The 25,590-nt window shown below is 43.1% G+C and overlaps 1 protein-coding gene across 1 annotated transcript in view; it reads right to left on the reverse strand.

Moving 5' to 3' along the window:
- The window catches only part of EFCAB6 (EF-hand calcium binding domain 6), a 200,123-nt gene that overhangs the window by 62,635 nt on the left and 111,898 nt on the right, over window positions 1-25,590 (reverse strand). The window contains 2 exon segments of the mRNA XM_029206632.1: window positions 2,755-2,873; window positions 15,012-15,108. Coding sequence (XP_029062465.1) covers window positions 2,755-2,873; window positions 15,012-15,108 — 216 coding nt within the window.

A 25,590-nucleotide genomic window follows, 5' to 3' on the forward strand; every position in this document is an offset into this window, starting at 1 on the left:
GGGTCCCCACCTCGCCCGGCCCTTCACGATGTGGCCCCACCAAACACTTGGCCTTCAGGATGGGGTCCCCACCTCACCCTGCCCTTCACGATGTGGTTCAGCTGATGTGCAGCCTCCCCTCCTGCCTGGCCACCCAGGTGACCCCGCAGCCCTGGAATGTGACACACCCTTTGCCCGTTGGCTGGACATTCATCTGGTGGCTCTCGACCCCGCGCTTGCCCTTTGCACAACTTCCCAGCTGCCCCCTGGCTGCGCCCAGGGAGCTGTGCCCTTGGAGGTGGGAAGAGGGCAGGGCCAGGCTGTTCCCAGGGGACCTGCTGTCATGGCTCCGTAGCTCCGGCTCAGCACAGCAGTCGAGGTTCCCGCAAATTCCGAGACAGCATCAGGAGTGGAGGCAATTTCCTGGTCTCCAAATAATACGGCCTCCCCTTTGCCCTGCAGTCGCTGGTGGGGAGCAGCTCCCTCATCTCTGTGTAACCTCCCCCGCTTGCTCTTCCAGCCCAGGGCGCAGCAGCCTCCCGGCCTCTGATTAACAGCGCAATCCCCCTGCAGACCTCTGCTACCCCCAGCCTCCCTTGCAGGGGTGCAGCCATCAAGGGATTCTAGCCAAAAGAATTTGGGCAAAGTGATGGCCATGTTTCCAGGCCTGGTCCTTACAAAGCTGACCAGAGGGTCCTCTGTACTCTGTTCCCTTCTCTGCTGGCAGACACATAAGATCCAGGGGTGGTGGGACTCCTGGTCCCTGAATGACTGTGAACAGAGCTCCCCAACACCCACACTACATTTTGACATCATTATGGGGCAAGCCCCTGGGATGCTGGCCTTGTCTGTTACCGCAGCCAGCCTACCCTGATCCATACACCACTTGAGCTAACTCAGCAGGGCAGAGTGAGGCACAGAGAAGTTAAGTAACTTGACAGGGGGCACACAGCTATAAGGGGTGGAGGCATGTCTGGATGCAGAGCTCTCAACCACTCACCATCTACGGCAAACAGCCGGCTAAACAAAAGTAGATGAAATTCTCATCTCAAACAGTTTTCAGCACAGGGTAGATATCTGTGTATTTAATCATGTTAATATGTGTATAAAGAAACTTTAGCCAAAAGCAACAGTGAGTGTCTCCCTCCCATGAACATGGAACCTTGCTCTGTCCCCCATCGGGAAGAGGGCTAAGCATGCTCTCCTTCCTCACGGGGACACCTGACTCCTACACCCCTCATTCTTGCAGCCTGCCCCATCCCTCCCTGATGGAGACCACAGTCTCCCGAAGCCCACACCCCACCAACCCCTTTTCTGAACTGCTTCCTGACTAGGCTTCCTAAAGCATGGCTTGACCCACATCACATTTTGTTGTTTCTGAATGACTCGTTAATACTGCCAGAAAGGGAGGACTGTGGCCAGGTGATCAGCCTCACCTTTCCTTCCTCAGCCTGGAGCCCAGGCACTGCTTGGAGAATGCCTCACCCGTCCTCCTGGCCCGTGGGTCAGGCAGCCCTCCTTCCCCATCTGGACCTTTGGAACAATTTCAGCTTCTCTTCCACCATGACAGCTTCCTGCTCTTCCATGGCCCCCAGCACCCATACTTTTGTCTCCCTTTCTGCTTGACATGTCCCTCCTCTGGCATTTATAACAGGTGACTCTGCACCCTGGTATTGGGGTGAATGCTTCCTGCCCCCTGACAGCTCCCCGAGCGTCAGGACCACACAGTCACCTCCACATCATCCACAGGTCTACGTGGTGAGAGCCCCACGCATTTGGCCACTGCACCCCATCTTCTGATTACTCAGATGGACCCACTCATCTAGTCCTTCAAAAGAGAAAACGGGTAGGGAGACCAAATTGTCCCTGAGTTGGAACTGACCTAAAACAAAAAAAAAAACAAAACAAAAAAGAAACCAAGGATTTTGTAAGAACTTCAAGTTGCTTTTCTAAATTAGACACAAAACAGCCTAATTCTAAACTCGGCCAACATTGCAGCTTTCCCCTTTGAACAGATGAAAAGCTGAAATACTACATGGACTGCTCCGTGGGCTTGCCTCTGAGAGGACATGCAATATTGGGGTACGATCCTGCAGGGATGCAAGTGGCAGCTAACATATAATGAAGAAGAAAGTAATTCAAAGACAGATCTGGAACTTGGAAATGGACCGCATTGTTAGTGCACCTTGAAACTTAAACATCTACACAGGGAATGTTGTAACTGGGGGCCTGGTTCAAAAACAGCTAAATCTAAAGCACATTTTGTAAAATGTAGTCGACATTAGGTACAAGTTTCAGTTTAAGACACTCTTGGGAAACCACTCCAAGTTACCAAACCTTTGGTGATTTTCTTCCAGCAAATTACTGATCTATAAAACAGTTGTGCAACATTGATTTCTATCTTTAGGTGATGGGGAGAGACCACTTTTCCCTTTACCCATTGCAGATCTGTCTGCTGAGCTACTTGTATTAGAGTTAAGTCTTTGGGGAGGGACTTAGTTCTCTGAAACAGTAAAAGGATGTGGTTGAACTCCCGGTTCCTTGGAAATGCAAAACTCTCAAGTCTAGTATTTAATACTGGTGACAAGTGTTTACCTGGCTCCCCATGTTCCTGAAGGCCAGCCTGTTGGCCAAGGCTTCTTTCTACGGGGGAACAGGACAGATACAACCGTAGGAAAACCATTCCTGGTCCCACCTGACCCCTGAGGAGTGACGAAAGCCTGGTGCTGAATTTGGCCATCCGGAATGAAAAGCCAGCCTTCAGATACCACTCACCTCATCCAAAGCTTCTCACATTCTCTGGGTGTGAGGGGAATATCAAAGCCGCACAGCGCGTTCTTTACATCCCGTCGTCGAAGAATGCTGTTGCCCTCATTGTCGGTTTCGATAAAATTCTACAATATTCCAAGGAGGCATTTAGTAACATGCATAATTGCTCAGACAGTATACAGGCTTTTCAATAGTCAGTATCTGGAACAAGCTAAGACATTTTTCTCCCATTCCTCCTGCTTAAAAACCTTTTAATCTATGTCCTAGATACCCTCCCCATTCCTCTAAAGAAGGTGATCGAGCAAAACACGAACAAGTGTTAACACCTAGGAGGGGCTTATTTCTGGGTAATGAGGGGTCTCAGGTGTGTGGCTTGGATTCTTCTCTGACCAACAACTTGGGATCAAGCACTGTTAGAGATAAGAGTCAAGCAGAGCCTGGGGAGTGAGGCGCAGCCCACACTGCTGAGGTCATCATCTCCACGACGCAGCGAAGTTGGCTGCCCGGCTGTCTGTCAGAGGGGAAATGAGGGACATGAGACTCTGGTTGTTGTGACAAGATGGTATGGTACCATTTTAATATCCCTGAGGGGTGCAAAAGGCATCTGGGGATTTGTCACCACAGACTAGAAGAGCAGGTAGCACAGGGCATTCCACTCTGTCTTAAATTGTTTCCGAACAATAGCTCATTCGCTCCTCCTTCTAATACACTGTGAGGGAGACACAGTGGGTCCATCTCCCAAGTCCTCTGCGAGCATCATACCTAACGGTGAAACCACGAAACATTCCCTGTAAGATCAGGAACCAGGCAAGAATATCTCTATCGCCCTCTATTCATCATTGTACTGGAGGTGCCCGCCAGTGTAGTTAGGCAAGTTAAAATTGTTAAAAGGTGTAAAAACAGGGCAGGGAGAAATACAATTGTCATTTATTCACAAATGACATGACTGTATATATAAGAATACAAGGAATCCATAAATAAATTATTACACTAAGAGGCTTTGGCAAGAAATCTGGATTCTCTATCAATACATAAAATTATCCACATTTTTATATCTCAGACATGGAAAATGAATTAAAAAAATAACATTTACAGTAGCATCAAAAATAGAAAGTTTGAGGAATAAATCTTATAAATGATTGTAAGACTTCTATACAGGAATGTCTAAAACTTTTTTGAAAGATATTTAAAAAGATCAAAATAAATGGAAATACAATGTGTTCATTAATCGGAAGGCTCCATGTAGTAGAGATGTCATTTCTTGTCAAACATCCCAATAGTTTTTTTTTTTCTTTGTGGAACTTGACAAACTGATTCAAAAACTCTCAGAGAACAAGGAGGCAGGACTTGCCAACCAGCTAATTAAGATGTCTTACTAAGTTATGGGGACTCTAAAGATGTGGTATTGGTGCCAAGATAGACAAACTGACCAATGAACCAGAAGGAGGAGCCCAGAAACACCCATGGGCATTGATGCAGGACAGTGGTGATGCTGCAGATCAGTGGGGGAAAAGATGGACTTTGCAATGAATGGTGCCAGGACAACTGGATCTCCATACGGAAGATGGAGTTGGATCCCCACAGCATGACACGTGACACTTCCAGTGCTGATGTCAAGACCTGAATGTGAAAGGTGAGGCTGTGAAGCTGCTAGGGAGATCGTAGGAGAATATCTTCATGACTTCAGGGCAGGGTTTCTTCAACAAGAACTTTAGGGAGTAGTTAAAAATGTGACTACATTAAACGAAGAACTTATATTTATCAAAAGATATCATATAAAGAGGGTGAAAACAGGAGAGGGTGTGGCCATGATGGCGGAGTAGGAAGACCCTGAGCTCACCTCCTCCCATGGACACACCAAAATTACAGCTATTAACAGAGAAGCTATTGATGAGCAAAACCAGAAGACTAGAAGAAAAGAGCTTCTACAACTACCGATATAAGGAAGGAACCACAGTGTGGCCACAGAGTCATGGTATAGTCAAGACCCATACCCCTGGCAACCCACAAATGGGAGGATAATTACAATTGCAGAGGTTCTCCCCAAGAAGCAAGGGGTCTTTGCCCCACATTGGGCTCCCCAGCCTGGGGTTCCTGCGCTGGGAAGATGAGCCCCCAGAACATTTGGCTTTGAAGGCCAGCAGGGCTTACTCTCGGGAGTATCAGAGGGCTGTGAGAAATAGGAACTCCACTCCTAAAGGGTGCACACAAAATCTCACATGCTCTGGGCCCCAGGGTAGAAACAGTAATTTGAAAGGAGCCTGTGTCAGACCCACCTGCTGATCTTGGAAAGCCTCTTAGAGAAACAGAAGGCACCTGGGGCTTGCCCTGGGATCATAGACACTGGTGGCAACCATTCTGGGGGAGCTCGTTCTACCACGTGGACACTGGGGTTGGCAAACGCCGTTCTGGAATACTCCCTCTATCTTATTAATGCTGGAACCTGGCCTGCCCACCAGCCTGTCAGCACCAGTACTGGGATGCCTCAGGACAAGCAAGCAGCTGGGCAGAGACACAGTCCCTCTCCCCAGCAGGCCTGCTGCCTTAAGACACCCTGAGCCCACCACAGGGTCCAGGACTCATCCCCACATACCAGTGCACTGGCACGAGCTCTGGGACCAGCCTCACCATGAGTGGCTAGGCATCAGCCCCAGGACCCCCAGGGCCCTGGCCCTGACCACAAGCAGTCTGAAACATCAACTCCAGGACCCCCAGGGCCTTGAAGCCAGAGATCCTGAGACGTGGCTCCACCCACCAGTGGACCAGCACTAGCCCCAGGACCAGCCTTACCCACCAGTGGGCGAGCAAAAGCCCCAGGACCCCCTGGTTCCTGACCCACCCACCAGCCCCAGGACCACCACAGCTCTTCAGACAGCCACCCTGGGATCTAGGCCCACCCAACAGGCAGGCTGAAACCAGCTGCAAGACACCTTGGACCCCACAGAGAGGTGCCCCAGGATCCAGCCCCAACCACCAGTGGGCCAACAGCAGCTTTAGGACACGCCAGACCCTGCAGCCAGCTGTGTCAGGAATTAGCCCTTCCTACCAGAAGGCTGACACTAGATCCAGGACACCCAGCACTGCAACCACCCACCCCAGAACCTGGCTTTGCCTACCAGGGGGCCAGCACTAGCCCTGGGACCCCCTGGGGCCCTGTAGTCAGAAGCCTCATGACCTGGCCCCGCCCACCAGCAGCCAGTGGCCTCTGCACAAGGCAGAGCCTGGCAACCAACTGGACTGTGGGCCAGCCATGCCTACCAGACCACCCACAGCAGTCAGCCTGACCCAACAGGAGAAGCCACACTGCCCACATAGGGGGCACCCCTAGAGCATACAGCTCTGGTGACCAGAGGGAAGTGTGCTGCTGGGATGTGGAGGATGTCTCTGACAAAAGGCTACTTCTGCAAGGTCAGGAAACATAACCAACCTACCAAATACATAGAAATAAAAGCAGCAAATTAGGCAAAGTAAGGCAACAGAGGAATATATCCCAAATGAAGGAACAAGATAAAACCCCAGAAGAACTAAGTAAGGTGGAGATAGGCAACCTACCCAATAGAGTTTGAAATGATGATCATAAAGAAGCTCAAAGAAATCAGCAGAAGAATGGATAAACACAATGAGAAGTTTAACAGGGTTAGAAGATATAAAGAAGAACAAAACAGAGCTGAAGAATACAATAATTAACACACATTAAAAGGAATAAAAAAATAACATAAATAAAAAACACACTAAAAGGAATCAACATATTAGATGATGCAGAGGAACAGATCAGTGAGCTGGAAGACAGAGTAGTGGAAATCACTGAAACAGAACAGAAAAAAAGAATAAAAAGAAATGAGGACAGTTTAAGAGACCTCTGGGACAACATCAATGTAATAACATTCGCATTATAGGAATCCCATAAGGAGAAGAGACAGAGAAAGGGGCAGAGGACATATTTGAAGACATAATAGCTGAAAACTTCCCAAACCTGGGAAAGGAAACAGACATCCAGGAACAGGAATCACAGAGAGTACCAAACAGGATCAACGCAAAGAGGATCAAAGCAAAACACATTGTAATTAAAATGGCAACAATTAAAGATAAAGAAAGAATATTAAAAGCAGCAAGGAAAAAGCAACAAACTACATACAAGGAATTCCCATAAGGCCATCAGCTAATTTTTCAGCAGAAACTCTGCAGGCTAGATAGAAGGGAGTGGCACAATGTTTAAAGTGATGAAAAGGGAAAATCTACAACCAAGAATACTCTATCCAGCAAGGCTTTCATTCAGACTTGACGGAGAGATAAAAAAAATTTTTACAGACAAGCAAACGTTAAGAGTTCAGCACCACCAAATGAGCTTTACAAGAAATGTTAAAGGGAATTCCCTAAGTGAAAAAGAAAAAGGCCACAGCTAGAGACATGAAAATTATGAAAGAAAAAAGCTCATTGGTAAAGGCAAATATACAGTAAAGGCAGTAAATCAACCACATGTAAAGCTAGTAGGAAGGTTAAAAGACAAAAGTAGTAAAATCATCTATATCCACAAAAAGTAGTTAAGGGATACACAAAACAAAATGATGTAAAATAAGATGTCAAAAACAGCAAGTGTGTGTGTGTGGTAGAAATGCCAGGATTGTTAAAATACATTTGAACTTAATAGCCCAGCAACTTAAAATAATCACATGTATATACAGATTGCTATATAACCTTAACAATAACAACAGACAAAAGATCTATAATAGACACACAGAAAAAAAAAAAAAAAGGAATCCAAACGTAACACTAGAGATAGTCATCAAACCACAATGGCAGAGAGCAAAAGAAGAAGAAAGGAACAAAAAAGAACTATAAAAACGATCCCAAAACAATTAACAAAATGGCAATAAGTACATACCTATCAGTATTTATATTAAATGTGAATAGACTAAATGCTCCATCAAAAAACACAGAGTGGCTGAATGGATACATAAACAAGACCTATATATATGCTGTCTACAAGAGACTCACTTCACCTCTAAAGACACACACCCACTGAAAGTGAGGGGATGGAAAAAGATATTCCATGCAAATGAAAATGAAAAGAAACCAAGGGTAGCAATACTTATATCAGATAAAATAGACTTTAAAGACCGTAACAAGAGACAAAGAAGGACATTACATAATGATCAAGAGATCAATCTAAAGAAAAGGTATAACAATTCTAAACATATATGCACCCAATACAGAAGCACCTAAATACATAAAGCAAATATTAACAGACAAAAAGGGATAAATAGACAGTAACACAATAATAGTAGGGGACTTTAATATCTCACTGACATCAATGGACAGATCGTCCAGACAGAAAATGAATAAGGAAACATTGGCTTTAAACGACACGTTAGATCAGATAGACCTAATTGATATATATATATAGAATCAAAAAGCAGCAGAATACACACTCTTTTCAAGTGGACATGGAATGTTCTCCAGATCACATGATAGGACACAAAACAAGTCTCAGTAAATTTAAGAAAACTAAAATAATATCAAGCTTTATTTTTGACCACAGCACTGTGAGACTAAACATCAACTGTAAGAAACAAATTGCAAAAATCACAAACATGTAGAGACTAAACACTATGCTACTAAACAACCGATGGATCACTGAAGCAATCAAAGAAGAAATAAAAAAAATACCTGAAGACAAAAGAAAATGGAAATACAAGGACCCAAAACCTATGGGACACAGCAAAAGCAGTTCCAAGAGGGAAGTTTATAGCAAAACAAGCCTATCTCGGGAAAAAAGAAAAATCTCAAATAAATAACACAAGCTTACACCTAAAGGAACTAGAAAAAGAAGAGCAAAACCCAAAGTTAGTAGAAGGAAAGAAATCATAAAGACCAGAGCAGAAATAAATAAAATACAGACTTAAAAATACAATAGAAAAGATTAATGGAACTAAGAGCTGGTTCTTTGAGAAGATAAACACAATTGATAAACCTTTAGCCAGACTCATCAAGAGAAAGAGAGGGCCCAAACCAATAAAGTCAGATATGAAAAAGGAGAAGTTACAACTGTCACTACAGAAACACAAAGGATCTAAGAGATTACTATGAACAATTATATGCCAATAATATGGACAACCTAGGAGAAGTGGACAAATTCCTAGAAATGTACAATCTCCCAAGACTGAACTGGGAAGAAATAGACCAATTGCTAGTAATGAAGTTGATTCAGTAATAAAAGAACTCCCAAAAAACAAAAGTCCAGGGGCAGACAGCTTCACAGGTGAATTTTACCAAAGATTTAGAGAAGAGTTGTCAATCTTTCTCAAAATTTCCAAGAAATTGCAGAAGAAGGAATGCTTATGAACGCATTCTATGAGGTCAGCACTACCCTGATGCCAAAACCAGACAAAGATATCACAAAAAACAAAATTATAGGTCACTATCACTGATGAACATATATGCAAAAATCCTCAACAAAATATTAGCAAGCCAAATTCAACAATACCTTAAAAAAGATCATACACCATGATCAAGTGGGATTTCTCCCAAGGATGCAAGGATGGTTCAGTATCTGCAAATCAGTGCATGTGATACACCACATTAACAAACTGAAAAACAAAAATCATATGACCATTTCAATTGATGCAGAAAAAGCTTTGGACAAAATTCGACACCCATTTATGATAAAAACTCTCAACAAAGTGGGTATAGAGGGAACATACCTCAACATAATAAAGGCCATATATGATAAGTCCACAGCTAACATCACACTCAATTGTGAAAAGCTGAAAGCATTTCCTCTAAGATCAGGAACAAGACAAGCATATCCACTCTCACCATTTTTATTCAACATAGTACTGGAAGGCCTAGCCACAGCAATCAGACAAGAAAGAGAATGAAAAGGAATCCAAATTGGAAAGGAAAAAGTAAAACTGTTACTGTTTAAAGATGACATGATACTATATGTAAAAAATCCTAAAGATGCCACCAAAAAACTACTAGAGCTCATTGATGAATTTGGTAAAGTTGCAGGATACAAAACTAATATATAGAAATCTGTTGCCTTTCTATACACTAATAATAAACTATCAGAAAGAGAAATTAAGAAAATCATATCAAAAAGAATAATATATCTAGGAATAAATCTAACTAAGGAGGTAAAAGACCCATATTCTGAAAGCTATAAGATACTGATGAAAGAAATTGAAGATGACACAAACAGATGGAAAGATATACCATGTTCATAAGTTGGAAGAATTAATATTGTTAAAATGACCACACTACCCAAGGCAATCTACAGATTCAATGCAATCCCTATCAAAATACTGCTGGCATTTTTCACAGAACTAGAACAAATAATTCAAAAATTTGTATGGAAACACAAAAGACCCCAAATAACCAAAACTGTATTGAGAACGAAGAACAAAACTGGAGGTATCACACTAACTGATTTCAAACTAAACTACAAAGCTACTATCATAAAAACAGTATCCTACTGGCACAAAAACAGACACATAGATCAACGGAACAGAATAGAGAGCTCAGACATGAACCCACACTTATATGGGCAATTAATCTATGACAAAGGAAGCAAGAATATACCATGGGGAAAAGACAGCCTTATCAATAAGTGGTGTTGGGAAAACTGGACAGCTACATGCAAAAGACTCAAACTGGAGTACTCTCTCACACCATGCACAGAATAAATTCAAAATAGATTACAGTCTATTTAATCAGTTGTAAGACCTGAAACCATAAAACTTCCAGAAGAAAACATAGGCAGTGCTCTGACATCCATCGTAGTAGTGTTTTTTGGATACGTCTCCTCAGGCAAGGGAAACAAAAGGAAAAATAAACAAATGGGACCACATCAAACTCAAAAGCCTTTGCACACAGCAAAGGAAACTATCAAGAAAACAAAAAGGCCACTTATTGAATTGGAGATGATATTTGCAAATGATATATTCTTATAAGGAGTTAATCCAAAATATACAAAGAACTCATAGAACTCAACACCAACAAAACCAAACAACTTCATTAAAAACTGGAGTTGCAGCATAATGTACAATAGCCAAGATATGGAAGCAACTTAAGTATACATTGAGAGATGAATGGATAAAGATGTGGTATACACACATATATACAATGCAGTATTACTCAACCATAAAAAAAGAACGAAATCTTGCCATTTGTGACAACATGGATGGACCTAGAAGCATTATGCCAAATGAAAGAAGTCAGACAGGGAAAGACAGATACTGTATGGCTTCACTTCAATGTGGCATCTAAAAAATACAACAAATGAACAGAACAAAACAGAAACAGAGTTATAGATGCAAAGAACAAACAGGTGGTTACCAGAGAAGAGGGGGCTGGGAGGAGGAAAGAAATAGGTGAGGGCGATTAAGCGGTACAAACTTCCAGTTGCAAAACAAATGAGTCACAGGTATAAAAGCTACAGTGTGGGGAATACAGTCAATAACTAAGTAATATCTTTGTGGTGACACATCATAACTAGACTTATCCTGGTGATCATTTTGAAATGAACAGAAGAAAAATCACTATGTTGTGTAACAGGAACTAACATAGTGTTTTAGGTCAATTATACTCTAAAAACAAAGAAACAAGCATACAAACAATTCATAGAAAAAGAGATCAGATTTGTGATTACTAAAAGCAAGGGGTGCGGGGAGGGGCTATTGGATGAAGGTGGTCAACAGGTACTACAAACTTCCGGTTCTAAGATAAATAAGTACTAGGGATGTAATGTACAACATGATAAATATCATGAATACAGCTGACTATAATGAACACAGCTGTATGTATAACATATATATAATATATAACACATCTGTATGTTATATACGAAAGTTAAGAGACTAAAACCTAAGAATTCTCATCACACACAACATTTTTTTCTATTTCTTTAATTTCATATTTATATGAGATGATAGATGTTCACTAAACTTATTGTGATAGTCATTTCACAATATACGTAAGTCAAATCATTACGCCATACACCTTAAACTTGTATGGTGCTGTTTGTCAATTATATCTCAATAAACTGGCAGAAAAATTAAATTAAAAACTTTTTTAAAGGGTGAAGACTGAACACAAACTGAGAGAAGATATCTGCATCACGTACCACTTACAAAAATCTACTGGCCAAACCAAAGTAAGCGTTCCCACTGACCAAGGAAAGAAAGACAGACAAGCCAGTGTGAAAACTGTAAAAAAGTCTCAAGCAGGCACTTCGCAGATAAAGAAAACTGACTAATGAATAAACAAATGAAAAAATGCCCAATTTCATTAGTAAACAACAAATGCTAATTAAAACAGCAACGAGCTACTGCTACACATCCACTGGAGGGGAAGAAAGTAAGACGTCTGAGAGTCCCAACAGAGCCCTGTGACCCACAATGTCGAAAATATTTACTGTCTTGCCCTTCACAGAAAAAGTATAGCTCCCTGGTCTAAGATACTGTTAACATTCTATTCCTTCATCTGGATGGTGGTTACATGGTGGCGTACAATCTGGGATACACGGTGACTACACATTATACACACTTATTTAAACTACACAAATACATTATACATATAATACATATATATTATAAAACATGTATGTTAAATGTGCATATGTACATACATATTACATAGTTACATACATATATTATTTTTATATTCCACTGTAGCGTCACAAATTAAAAAACAATTAAGCTTAAAAAAGTTAGGCCTGGGGCTTCCCTGGTGGCGCAGTGGTTGAGAGTCCGCCTGCCAATGCAGGAGACACGGGTTCGTGTCCTGGTCCGGGAAGATCCCACATGCCGCGGAGCGGCTGGGCCCGTGAGCCATGGCCGCTGAGCCTGCGCGTCCGGAGCCTGTGCTCCGCAACAGGAGAGGCCACGGCAGTGAGAGGCCTGCGTACCACAAAAAAAAAAAAAAAAAAAAAAAGGTTTGCTGAAGAAACCAATGAACTTATTTTCCAAAAACACCTAAATAGCAATGGGCATATTAAGCTGCCCCCAAATGGGACGACTCCTATGTACTTCTGAGAATGCAGCTGGAGGTGCCCCCAGCAGCGCATGGCGGAGCGGAGAGCCCCGTGACTCTATGTGAAGGTCACTAGATGACTAAACGCTGAATCCTTGTTCAAGTTCAAACACGGTTTTACTGGAGAATACATCCTTTTGGATATTAGCAGGTCCTGTCTGGCAAATTCCCAACAGAAATGCGGCAAAAGGGAGACTCCACACCTTTGGTCACCTTCACCATCTCTAAATGCTGGGACCCAGAAGTGAAGAGCTGGGATGGGTGCACCGGGTGAGAACAGCCGTCTCATCTCCAGTTGGTCCGGTGGGAGTACTGCTGATCTTATTTAGGTATTATACTTTCTGCCAATTTAGAATTCAGAACTAATTCCTTCAGTGCTTTAGTTAAAATAAACTGAGAGAGTGGCAGAGATGTCCACATGTGCAAGATCGTTTAGTCCTGTGGGGGCCAGTGAGGTGACACGATGCTTGATTCTGGACAAAGCGCGTCCTCTCCCCGCCAGGCTCAGTCCTAGAAGAGCTGGAGGAGGTCTCTGCCCGAGAGACGCAAGGCTCCTGGTTTAGCAGCACAGCACCCTGGGGTCCCCAGGCCTCCTCCACACATAGTTTGGGGTCCCGCACGACATCAAGGATGAAGGTGGCTACAAGAGGCCATGGAATCGAGGTGGAGTGAGAGTCCACACTGACGGGGAGGACGTCACCCAGCCAGGAGGCCGGGACAGGAGGGGAGGGGGCCCTGCAGGGTGTCATGGCGCCGAGGGTGGAGGCGTTTCAGGAAGGATGGACTGAACAAGGCAGAAACAAAGGCCTCCACAGCCTCTGGCCACTCCCAGTGGCCTGCTCCTTCCAGCGCCCATCTGCTCTGTTAATAATCTGTCACCTCCCCTGGTTCGTGAGCTCCGCCAGGCAGGAGCAGAAAGGCCTTGGTTACCACTGAACCCGGCGCACAAACCCCTGCTCAGTGAGTCTGTGCTAAGTCAAAGCGGGGTCGGATGAAGCTGCAAAGGGCCCTGGCCGTGGCCCTCGGGAGTCCCTGGAGTCAGACCACAGGGCGGGGCTGCTCCCATGAGGGGAAGGAGGGCAGGGCAGCTGAGAGGGGAGGCACGCTGGGGAGAAGGGGCTTTTTCTTAAATAGGTTTGAGGGGGTTTGAAGGCCAGAGAGAAGCAGGGATGGGGCGGGCACACAGGAAGGTGGTCAGGTGGCCAGCTCTGCCCTCTCCCCGGCTGGCGCTGCTGTGGCCTGTGTGGCCGCTGCTTACAATCCAGAGCTTGCCCTGCACTCCACGACCCAAAGGACTGCTCTGGAAGGCTGGCCCGGCCTCGATCAGTATGACCCAAAGGACTGCTCTGGAAGGCTGGCCCGGCCTCGATCTGTGCGACCCAAAGGACTGCTCTGGAAGGCCGGCCCAGCCTCGATCTGTGTGACCCAAAGGACTGCTCTGGAAGGCTGGCCCGGCCTCGATCTGTGTGATTTGCCGGCCTGGGCTGGCACAGTCAAGGCTGTGAGGCAGCCCGGGTGCTTAACAGGACTTAAAAGCGGGACTTCTCATCGGGCACAGGCCAAGACAGAGCAAACATAGATAGAAAATGACCACGTGAAACAAAGTGGAGACATTCTTCAGAATAGTGTGAAAATACTTCCATAATGCAGGATACGAATACTTTTTTAAATGAAGTTTTTGTGTCCTTGTTGCATTGAGAAGTGGTGACCCCATATCCTAGACCTCAGGATGACCCACGCTTGCATTTCAGATCTACTGTCCTGCAGGTACAGCTGCCATTGCTAAGAGTATGTTTCCCATCTTGACACCATAATCACAGTATACACAATTGCACATGGAGGGTATTCACCTTCAAACTATGCTTTCTATAATTTTAGCAAGACAGGAAGAAATACCTCTTTAAAAAGCATGTTTATAACTGTGTAAAAACAAGAATGATAGCATCTTACATTTTTCATTTAAATTTTTAACTCATATCAAACCTGAGATAAAGCCAGCAATTTCAGTCCATGTAACTCTTAAAATTACTTATTTTTCTAAAGATCAATTGACCTCGAATGTGAGAATTTATTTTGAAAAAGTATTTTAAGAAGAAAAGGAGTCCCTAAATTGCTATACAAAGTTGCTTTGCCATCTTAGCGACTGGATGGAAAATAGCTCCTTCGTCACAATGATCCTGGAACATTGAAATCAATTCCCTTTCCTTTTAAGGAAATAATCATTTTCTTACCTTAGACAAGTCTGACCATCTGGTTTTTGCTTTGGTAACAAGATACTGATGAGCCTGTTCACAAGCTAGTTCTGAATCTGCAACCTTCTGTTTTGGTCTTAAAAGAAAAAAAAAAAGAATCTGTTTAAATTTAATGGACTCATTAATCTCTCAAGGGATTCTCCTACCCCGGTTTGTTTCAAAGATAGCGTTAAAGTCTGCTATTTCACATCTGGTCTAACTTAATTCTTAAAATACAGTCTTATTTCCCCAGCTGCATGTTAGGGAAATCTTAAATTTTAGGAGTACTTGCTTATTTCCAGATAAATGCTGTTCAACTTTTCCTGCAGTTCACAAAACAAAAAGGGCTCATTTATTCCCAGAGGGATAAAAAACACACTATAACATTGTCTTCAGATGAAGACAACTAAAAACTTTTATTTCTGGACGTACACGTTGGCGTGATCACGCAGACCAAAGCTAACAGTCCAGGAACACTGTGGGAACGTGACCTACAGACTGAGTCTCAGCTCATGTTCAAAGGTTAGGTCTGTGGGATGTAAAATGATCAAAACTCTGTTTAGTCACAGAACGATGGGCGCCAAGGACACTTTAAAAAAAGACTGTGGCTAGGCCTCCACGGGGCGCAGCGAAGACTGTGGCTGAAGGAGTTTGGGGTGCCCTGGATTCTTCCAATCACTAAAACAAATTAGGGGCACGTGAAACCCTGTAAAACCCTTTGCCACTTCTTTCTCCTCGGTTGCCTTGCTTGGAACCACGCTTGCGCACAGGCACGTGGGTGATCAGTGCATCTTGCCTGAGGGTGAGTAAGGGGGACACCTGAGCGAGGCCCCACAGGGACCCTCACGTGAACTTCCCCTCCAGGGAACCTGGAAAACCAGGGTGGGGACAGCACACAAGCCCCACGTCGCCCTTTTAAAGAAGTGGCGTTATTCATGCTCCAGCAGGTGAGCTGCTCGTAAGGAAAAAAAATCTAAAGTCAACCAGGAGGCCGCCAGTTGAGAAAATGCAACAGTCAAAGCTTTATGTGATCCCCAAAGACGCGGCTTTGTAGCTGACCCTTTGTATGTGATGCCAGGTGGGGAGCACTGTGGTTTTAGGGTAATCGTGGCCTCCACAAGCTCTGTGACCAGTCAGGCTGGAGCTACCGAATCTGGGTTTTCACAGCAGTGCTGGCATTGCCACCCCAGTTTGCAAAAGGGGATGCTGTGGTTTAGAGAGGTGAAATCGCGTTCCAAAAATTGCACAGCCAGTACCGGGAATCCTGGCACTGAAGCTCAGGGTCCTCCCATGCCAGAGGAAAGCCTTTCTCACCGTTGTCATTCCGTCTGAAGCTACAGTTTTGGTAGCCCCTCTACCTTCACTCCTCAGAGGAAAGGATCCATTAAATATTACATTTCACAGAGGTGAGGGCCACCCATGGTTTTTACACACGCAGGATCTTCTTTTCACTTCACGTGTCTATTTCAATTCAACCGGAGCAGTTCTGCTGAGCACCGCTGAGTGCCAGGCACTGTGTGAGGTCCTGGGGAAAGTGAAGCCTGCAGCGTCCCAGAGAAGGCCCTCCTGGAACATCCCACTACTGTCCTACATTTTAAAAGCAGACAGCAGGACACAGTACTGCAACCAACAAATTAAGCAGTAATCATTGCTCTTCATGTGGCTTCTCCTTTGAATCCTTTCTAAGAAACTCTGCTGCTGGTCTCAGCTATCCTGGACCACCCCTCAGGTCCCCTGATGACTGACAGTGCTCCGTACTGGTCACCAACAACACCATGGCCCTCATTACCCCAGAAGCCCACACTGTGCTGTTGACCCATGTGTCACACGGAAAGGGTCTTATTCAGACCAGCGCTTCTTTGGTGAATTACATAAACTTTGACTCCTGTGGTTTGGCAAACAAAAATTCTTGCATTTCCTCAGTGGGCAGGTGCTGAGGACCCGCTGCAGCTGGGCGGGGTCTTCTCCCTCTTCCCATGTCGCTGCTGAAATGGACCAAATGAGGTCATGCCCACTTTCATTTTCTCTCCTGGCAGATGCCAGCTTGTGGGGAACACAGGTGAACTATGGTGGCACACCTCCCCTGACTGAGACCCCCCCAAATACACACAGTCTTTAAATTTGCCAGTTGCTTCTATATTACCAAGTCCGGGGTCTCTGCTGGCTTAACGTGTGACGCTGTTAACAATCTCCCTCTCTCTAGTCACCGTCATGATGCTGCTCTTTAAATGACACCATGGGTTGGAACACCCACCACCTGGCAAATGTGTGCCCTCAGTGAGTGACTCTCCCTCTCTGCCTGCCCCCTCGACCACTCCTCTCTCCTTCCACCCCAAAGCTTATGTACTCTTCTGAGAGGTCATCCCCGCTCCTGTCCCCAGCTACCACCTGGACGCCGTTTGCCCACACTCTGTGCTGTTAGCACGGTAACCTCACCTGCCTCTCCATTCCGTCTCCAACTGTCTACAGGACTGCACAGAATCATGGAATTTCAAGGGTGGAAAAGGATCCAAAGGTCCAGCAGTCTAATCTTCTATCGTTACTTTACCACTAAGGTTTTGGAAGGTTGGGTGGATTATGTTGCATTTTCACAACTATTGTTTAAAAGGACTGTAGGTCCTCACGAGGCCTATTCCCCTGCCTTCACCGTTAGGTGCCTCGTAAATCCTGTCTGAACCCAGAGGACGCACCTGGACTTCCCTCAGAAGGATGGAGATCCTGAGAGGCGTGTTCTATCTCTGCAAAGTCAACTCACTATCAAGCTGATCTCACTGTCTAGACACATGTCCAAGCAGCCTCCCTACCCAATTCCTTTTCCAGGCTATGATGCTGGATTATTTTTCTTAGTGACTCGTGCTCAAACCAGGAGCTCCTACCTATCTCCCATTCATTTCTCCTCTGTACCATTTTATATCCTTGTCTCCTCTAGAGAGATTGGAAGGTTTTTCTGTGGCCTTTTCCAGAAGTTACTTATTTTCTCTCCTATTGTCTGCCTCTTTAGATCTTGACAATCAGTCAGATCCAGCCTTCCTATCAGCCAGACTGTCAGTCACAAATACATACAATGTGCAGCTCTAAGTCCTACAAACACAATGATGAGCATGGTGAACAGAACCCATGTCCTCAAGGAGCTCATCCTGTGATGGCAGGAAGGTACAGCAAACACATGGAAAATTAAGTGAATCAGATAACTTCAGCTACTGCATGTGACTGAGAATGATGGACCAGGGCGGGGTCTGGGGCACTTCAGCCAAGAAGACCAGAGAGCGGGGACTCCTTGAGGCATGAGTGATGACCCAGTTAAGATGGAGTAGACACATATACTTACTTCATCCTGTCTCTTCCACTGGTTACAACCAAAAACTCTAGACAGAATACAAAAAGCAACTCTCTGAAGACAGTAAAAAGTAAATAATAGGAGGCTTATGGAGAGGGAAATCAAAACTTGAAGAATGACTTACATAATGGTGAGGTTCATGGGCTTTTTTCCTCCCATATTTCCAACTTAAGGGCTGCTTAAAGGCAGTCCTAATTCTGGAACTGTGCGGTGGATATGGACAGAAAAATCTCCAAAAGAAAGTCTGTTTTTCTGACCGAAGAACTAGGAAGGTGAGCCCCTGAAGTACAAAGAGCATGGGGGAATCCCCCCTTTCTTGTCTCTTTTTACTGTCTCATTCCTGATCTGGGGCAAGCCCAGTTACAAAACTGCCCTTCTATGGTGGTGCCAGCAATAGTATTGGCCAAGTAGGTACCCACAACTGAAATTCTTCTCTCTAACCAGAGGAGATGGTAAAAGGGGTCCCTGTGTTCAAGGAGGATTGGAGAAATCCACATTATTTTCTCTTTCTCGTTTTTATCTCACCATGTTGGCCTGGAGGGGGACCCAGTCATGAGAAGCACTCAGTAGCACAGAATGGCTAAAACCTAAGATTGTCCAACCAAAAGGGGTCCCTGAGTGCTGGAGAGTGTGGGGAGAAATCATAGAGAGGGCTAGAAGAAGGGACGCCCAAATGAATGAAGGAAGTTCCAGGTTCACCTGTGATGTGCACATGTGTGAAACTAACCCAGAGCAGCAGAGTGAAAGCGTTGAGAGCTTTACTACAGTGTAGTTAAGACTGTCTCCTGCATGCTGCACTCGTGGGCTCACCTGATAGAGCTGCGATGGCTTTGAAAGCTGAACCGATGTTGAAACCACAGAAGGCAGGCCAGGACTTGCACTGTGAAACTAAATGGGCTGATTGCCTGCCTAAAAAAGATCAATCCGTCAACGCATCACCAAGGATGTTAACGGGACCAGGGTGTCACAACATAACATTAAAAATGTCCATGATACAGTCCAAAATTACTCAATATACAGAGGACCAGGAAAATCCCAACAATTTTCAAGATAAAAGACAGCAAGCTTGACCCAGATGTTGAAATTATCATATTTTAAAGCAGCTATTATAACCATGAAGTAAGAGTACACATTCTTAAAATAAATGGAAAGACCAGTTCTGAGCAAAGAAATTGCAGTCAAAAAAAAAAAAAAAAGAACCAAGTGGAAACTTTAGAACTAGAAAAAACAACAACTGAAATAAAATTTTCACTGGATTGGCTCAAGGACAGAATGGAGATGACAGAGGAGTGAGTCAGTGAACTTGAAAATAGATGACTAGAAATAATCTAATCTGATCAACAGAGGAAAAAGAAAGAATATATCTCCAAGGACTATGATAGAGAGACCTGTGATACAAAAACAAAAGGTCTAACACCCATGTCACTGGAGTGCTGAAAGGAGAAGAGAAAAAGATTGGTACAGAAAAAAACTGAAAACTTCAGGAAATAATAGCTGAAACCTGCCCAAATTTGATGGAAAAACATAAATTTACAGATTCAGGAAGTTCAGCAAACCTCAAAAAAGATAAACTCAAAGAAAATCATGCTCAAACACATCATACTAAAACTACTGAAAACCAAAGCTAAAGAAAAAATCTTGAAAGCGACCTGAGACAAATGACACATTACAGAGAGAAAACCACTTGAATGACTGTAGATTTCTCCTCACAAACTGTGGAGGCCAGAAGACAATGGAACAACATTTTTAAAGTGTTATAACAAAAGAATTGTCAACCCATAATTCTATATCCAGAAAAAAAAACTGTTAGGAATGAAGGAGCAATAAAGATATGCTCAATGAAGGAATATTATGATAACTTGCCTCCAGTAGACATGCTGAAAGAAGTTCTTCAGGGGAACGAAAATGACAGCAGAGAGAGACACTTTTGAGCTTGAGAAATAAAAGAAGAGAAGCAGAAATGGGAAATACAAATATACTTTTTCTCAGAGTTTCAAAACACATGAAGCATAAATTGATAAAAATGGAAGTAGAAATAGACAGATGCAAAATTTTTGTTGGTGACGTCAACACTCCTCTCTCAGTAATTGATAGAACAAATAGAAAATAAGCGAGAACCTAAACACTATGACCAACTTGATCTTACTGACATTTATAGAACCCTCCACCCAACAACAGTCCGATATACATTCTTTTCAAGATACATGGAATGTTCACCAAGACAGATGGTTTCTAGGGTCATAAAATGAACCCTACCAAATTTAGAAGAATTAAAATCATACGAAGCGTGTTATCTAAACTGAACAGGATTAAACTAGAAATCAATAACAGATAGTTGGAAACCATGGAAATATTTTGAAAAAAACCCCCATATTTCTAAGTAATCCAAGGTTTCAAGAAACAGTCTAAAGGGAAATTAGAAAACGTTTTGAACTGAATGAAAATAAACACTATAACATATCCAAATTTGTGAAATGCAGCTAAATCAGTGCCTACGAGGAACCTGATAGCGTTAAGGGCTCATATAGAAAAGAAAGAATTCAAATAAAAAATCTGAGTTTTCAGCTTAAGAAAATATAAAAGGAGGGCAAACTACAGTTGCTCCTTGCACAACACAGGTTTGGACAGCACGAGTCCACTTATATGCTGATTTTTTGCAACAAATATATTGGAAAATTTTTTGTAGATTTGTGACAATTTGAAAAAAATTCACAGATTAACCACATAGCCTAGAAATATTGAAAAAAATTAAGGAAAAGTTAGATATGTCATGAATGTATAAAATATAATAGATGTAGATACTAGTGTATCCTTACATAGGCACAAGGTGAGTGATATTTAATATAAAATTAATATGTTAGTTTTCTTCCTGTTCTATAACTTTGCTTTCAAAGAATTATATTACCGTACAGGTTGCTTCTCTCTCTCTCTCTCGTATTGGAGAAATTGTGTATCAGACTATCATCACAGGCAAATGGGTTTTTTTTAGAGGAACGATTCCAATACTGTATTATGAATATGATTGGAATACTGTATGCTATAAAAATTTTATGATTCATTCTTTACTGTATAGGCTAGGCTACCATGAAGCAATTATATCGGTTACACCACACTCCCATAAAGCAATCGTACTGCTGCTTCTTTGTTAACAATGCATGCATCGTTATACCTCTAAACAAATATGAATTTCTTTTTCACATTATCTTTCCAGTTTTGATGTCCAGAGTTATACACCAAAATGTATGGCGCCTGCAGTGTTTTGTACTGTGTGAGACAATATTGATATGGGTACTGATAGACGGATGATTTATCTTGTAAAAGACAATGTAAACTTACAGTATTGATAAACACAGTGCTATAAATGTATTTTCTCTCTCTTATGACCTTTTTTTAAACATCTTTATTGGAGTATAATTGCTTTACAATGGTGTGTTAGTTTCTGCTTTATAACAAAGTGAATCAGCTATACATATACATATATCCCCATATCCCCTCCCTCTTGCGTCTCCCTCTCACCCTCTCTATCCCACCCCTCTAGGTGGTCACAAAGCACTGAGCTGATCTCCCTGTGCTATGTGGCTGCTTCCCACTACCTATCTGTTTTACATTTGGTAGTGTATATAAGTTTCTTATGACTTTCTTAATAACATTTTCTTTTCTCTAGCTTGCTTTATCGTAAGAATACAGTATGTAACACATATAACATACAAACTATGTGTTGATTGACTTTATGTTATTGGTAAGCTTCCAGTCAACAGTAAGCTGTTAGTAGTTAAGTTTGGGGGGAGTCAAAAGCTATACACAGATTTTTGACTGTGCAGGGGGTTGGCGCCCCTAACCCCTGTGTTGTTCAAGGATCAACTGTATACTTAAAGCAAGAAGAAAGGAGAAAATAGTAAAGAATAGAAATCAATGAAATCGAAACAGAAAAACAATAGAGAAAAAGAAATGAAACATAAAGCTGGTTCTTTGAAAATATCAATAAAATTGACAAACCTTCAGCTAAATGAATCAAGAACAAACGAGAGAAGACATCAACTACCAATATAAGAAATGAAAAAAGGGACATCACTAAAGACCCCACAGATATTAAAAGAATAGTAAGGGAATACTATGAACAACTTCATTTTTATGAATTTAACAACTTAGATGAAACGGACCAATAGTTTAAAAGACAAAAATTACTAAAACTCGGTCAAGAAGCAATAGAAACCCTGAATGATCCTATAACTATTAAAGTAATTAGATTTGTGGTTAAAATTCTTCTGACAAAGGAAACTCTAGGACCTGATGATTTCATTGGTGAATCTTATCAAATATTTAAAGAAGAAATAGTGATTCTGTATGATCGAGAAAATAGAAGAGTGGCATTCATGACTTTTATTCTTTCTTAGAGGTCTTCCAAAAAAGAACAAAAAATGTATTTATTTTCTTTATGAAATAAAACTCCTATCTTGCAATTACCATGTGGGTCCATTGAAACCTCTTAGAATATGATAGATCATGGGACCTTAGTGATCTTGATTTAATCATACTAGATCTATTTCATTATTCTAAGAAATATTCAGTCATTGCTCATTAATTATTTCCAGCTATGCTAAAAAAAGGAGACTAAATAATAAGAAGAAAACAAAAAATGATGGCATCTCCTAGCAGGATGATACAATATTGAAATGAATCACCACTATTACATCATCCTTCAGTTTTCTGATTGCACTGCTCTAAGTGTAACAGCATCTTTCAAGAAGGTAAAAAGAAGACAGTGACACCATCCTTGTCGTCTTATGTTAGCATTCACTGAATATAGTTGAAAATTGAGAATTATTTCATGCGCAAGTGGCAAAGGGAAGAAAACTGAGATCAGGAAATGTTTCGCAATTATTAGATGAACCAGAAGATGATGGTGAACTTGATCATATAAGCCAAATCTCTTGATGACTGCGCAAGTGATACATGTCTAAGAACAACAAGGAAATTTGTTATTTTCATTTAGTTAGTCATTCATCAGGAACGACTGGATCGTACAATATTTTGTGACAAGAAGCTGACCATCTAATTCTGCTAAAAGGACACTTGACAGTATTCTTTCATCTCTGATGATGTACATGTACCAAAATGTACTTGATGTGGGTTGTCAGTAGATAAATGGACAAGGCCCGTGTGTTTTAAACAAGGGAATGGATTGGGAGGAAACAGATGGTGTAAATGAAACAGGTCATTGGACCAATCACTCTAATTGGTATTTACACATTTAAAAATGATGTGCAGTTATGAAGCAAACGAAATGGTCTTCCGCTCTTTGACAAAATTATGAACCTTCAAAGTTTTCAGAAGTAGTGCATTTTGATGATGCAGCTGGAAAGTGAAGGCCCGGAAGGCAGAGGGGCCCCACTGAGAGGGCAGGATGGCTTCCAATAAGGCAAGGCATCTAGGTTTGGCTGGTGGAGAGTGAGGCTGGGGAGGGTGAGAGAGGCTGAGCTCTCCAGGCAGAGGAAGGGGCCCCTCCCCAGAGGCATCCTGGGTTCCAATCTCTGTTCACCGCCCATCACCTGGGTCCTTTTGGACAAGTCAGTAACTTTTCTCTAGGCCCCAATTCCTTCAACTGCAAAGGCAGGAGGTGATGCCTCCTTAAAGGGCTGTGGGGTATGAAAAGATATACCTTCATGAAACACAGGTATGGGGTCCGGCCATGGGAAGGCTTGGCTTTCTAAAGCAGTGCCTTGGTTGGGGTCTCAAAGCTCGCTCTCCACCAGACCCTTGGAGCCCAAGCTGGGTCTCCCTGGAACCCACCGCTTCCTCTATATCCATCCTCTACTCTGGGGCTGCTGAAGGATGTTTCTATGGCACAATGTGACCCACACACTCCACGGCATAAAATCCTCTCCTGCCTACTGACCAAGCCTGGCACTCGAGCCCCGTCACATCCGGCCCTCCTGCATCTCGAGGCCTCCTCTCCCACTGTGCATGCCACTTCTGAATACGCATCCTCTCCCCATTCCCTCAATGTGCTCCACACTCCCACCTCTGTGGTTTTGCAAATGCTGTTCCCCGGCCTTGAACCACGGTCTGGTAACCTGGCACCGGACGAACTCCTACTCACACCTCAAGACCCAACTGAAATGTCCTGCTTTTTCTGTGCACCTCAAGCAGGCTTAGCCTCTTGCCTCCCTGTGGCACTTCAGACATCCTTCTATTTCTTTATTTTTGTACGTGTCGCAGTTCAGCCCCGAGCCCCTCAAAGGGAGTGTTCATCTCATCCATCTTTGTACCTCCGAGTCCTGGGGCGACACTGAGCACACAGCAGACCCTCAGTAAATGTGTGATGAATGAACAAATAATATAACTAAGAAGGTGGAATCATTTGGATGGGAAGATTGCGCTTTGTGGTTGAAATTTTCCATATCCATTCTGCATACATTCTCCAGAAAGTTCTTTCTGAAGGATATTTTTGTGCTTTGTTTTAACATTAAGCAATCAAGTCTCATATTAAAGCTCCTCATAAATGGAGCAATTGGAAGCAGGTGTTCAACTCACGTGTGACATGATCATTTCACTTAGAAAGAGGCTACAGTCGTTTTCTTTCTCACTGGCTTTTTAAGTATAGACAAAATAAAACCAGCAAATTCAGAGGGAAAAATTAAAGTGCAAGATCAGAGGGCCTCTGCAGCCTAGCCAAGTGCCACAAAGTCTGGTTCAGTGACAGGGGCTTCTGGGGGTTCCCCCTTCCAGGGGTTGCCCTTGCCAGGTGGAAGGGGCACTTGCCTATAGCCCCTGGGGGCTGGGAGTACCTCAAGGGCAGAAGGACCCAGTGAATGCCACTACTGCGTTGTATCACTGTAGCAGCAAATCCAGTGGATGGTAACGTTTCAAAAAAATATTAATAGTGTACTTATAATAATTGGTAAAGGAATGGCTGAATGGCTACTTCATTCATGCCTGTCAACAGATCTCAATGGAGAGCAGACTGTGACACGTCCCGGTAAGATGGGAACCCACTACCGCTTCAAGGAGCAGATGCTCTTACTGAGAGAAGCCAAGGAGACAAACAGAGTCACAGCTCAGCTGGACGCAGAGATTTTCCTGCTGTGAATGAGGCCAGCATTGGGTGGCCGGGGGTCTGGTGGGGAGCACTGCCCAGGAAAGGGCTGGAAGGGGTCTTCGCACCTCCGAAAGCAGCTGGCACGGCTGAGCCCAAATTTATAAAAAGAAAAATATACAAGTATATATGTGCATTTATGCACA

The sequence above is a fragment of the Monodon monoceros genome, unplaced genomic scaffold (assembly GCF_005190385.1).
Source record: "Monodon monoceros isolate NGI ecotype Baffin Bay Population unplaced genomic scaffold, NGI_Narwhal_1 Super_Scaffold_6, whole genome shotgun sequence".
Taxonomy (NCBI): Eukaryota; Metazoa; Chordata; class Mammalia; order Artiodactyla; family Monodontidae; genus Monodon; species Monodon monoceros.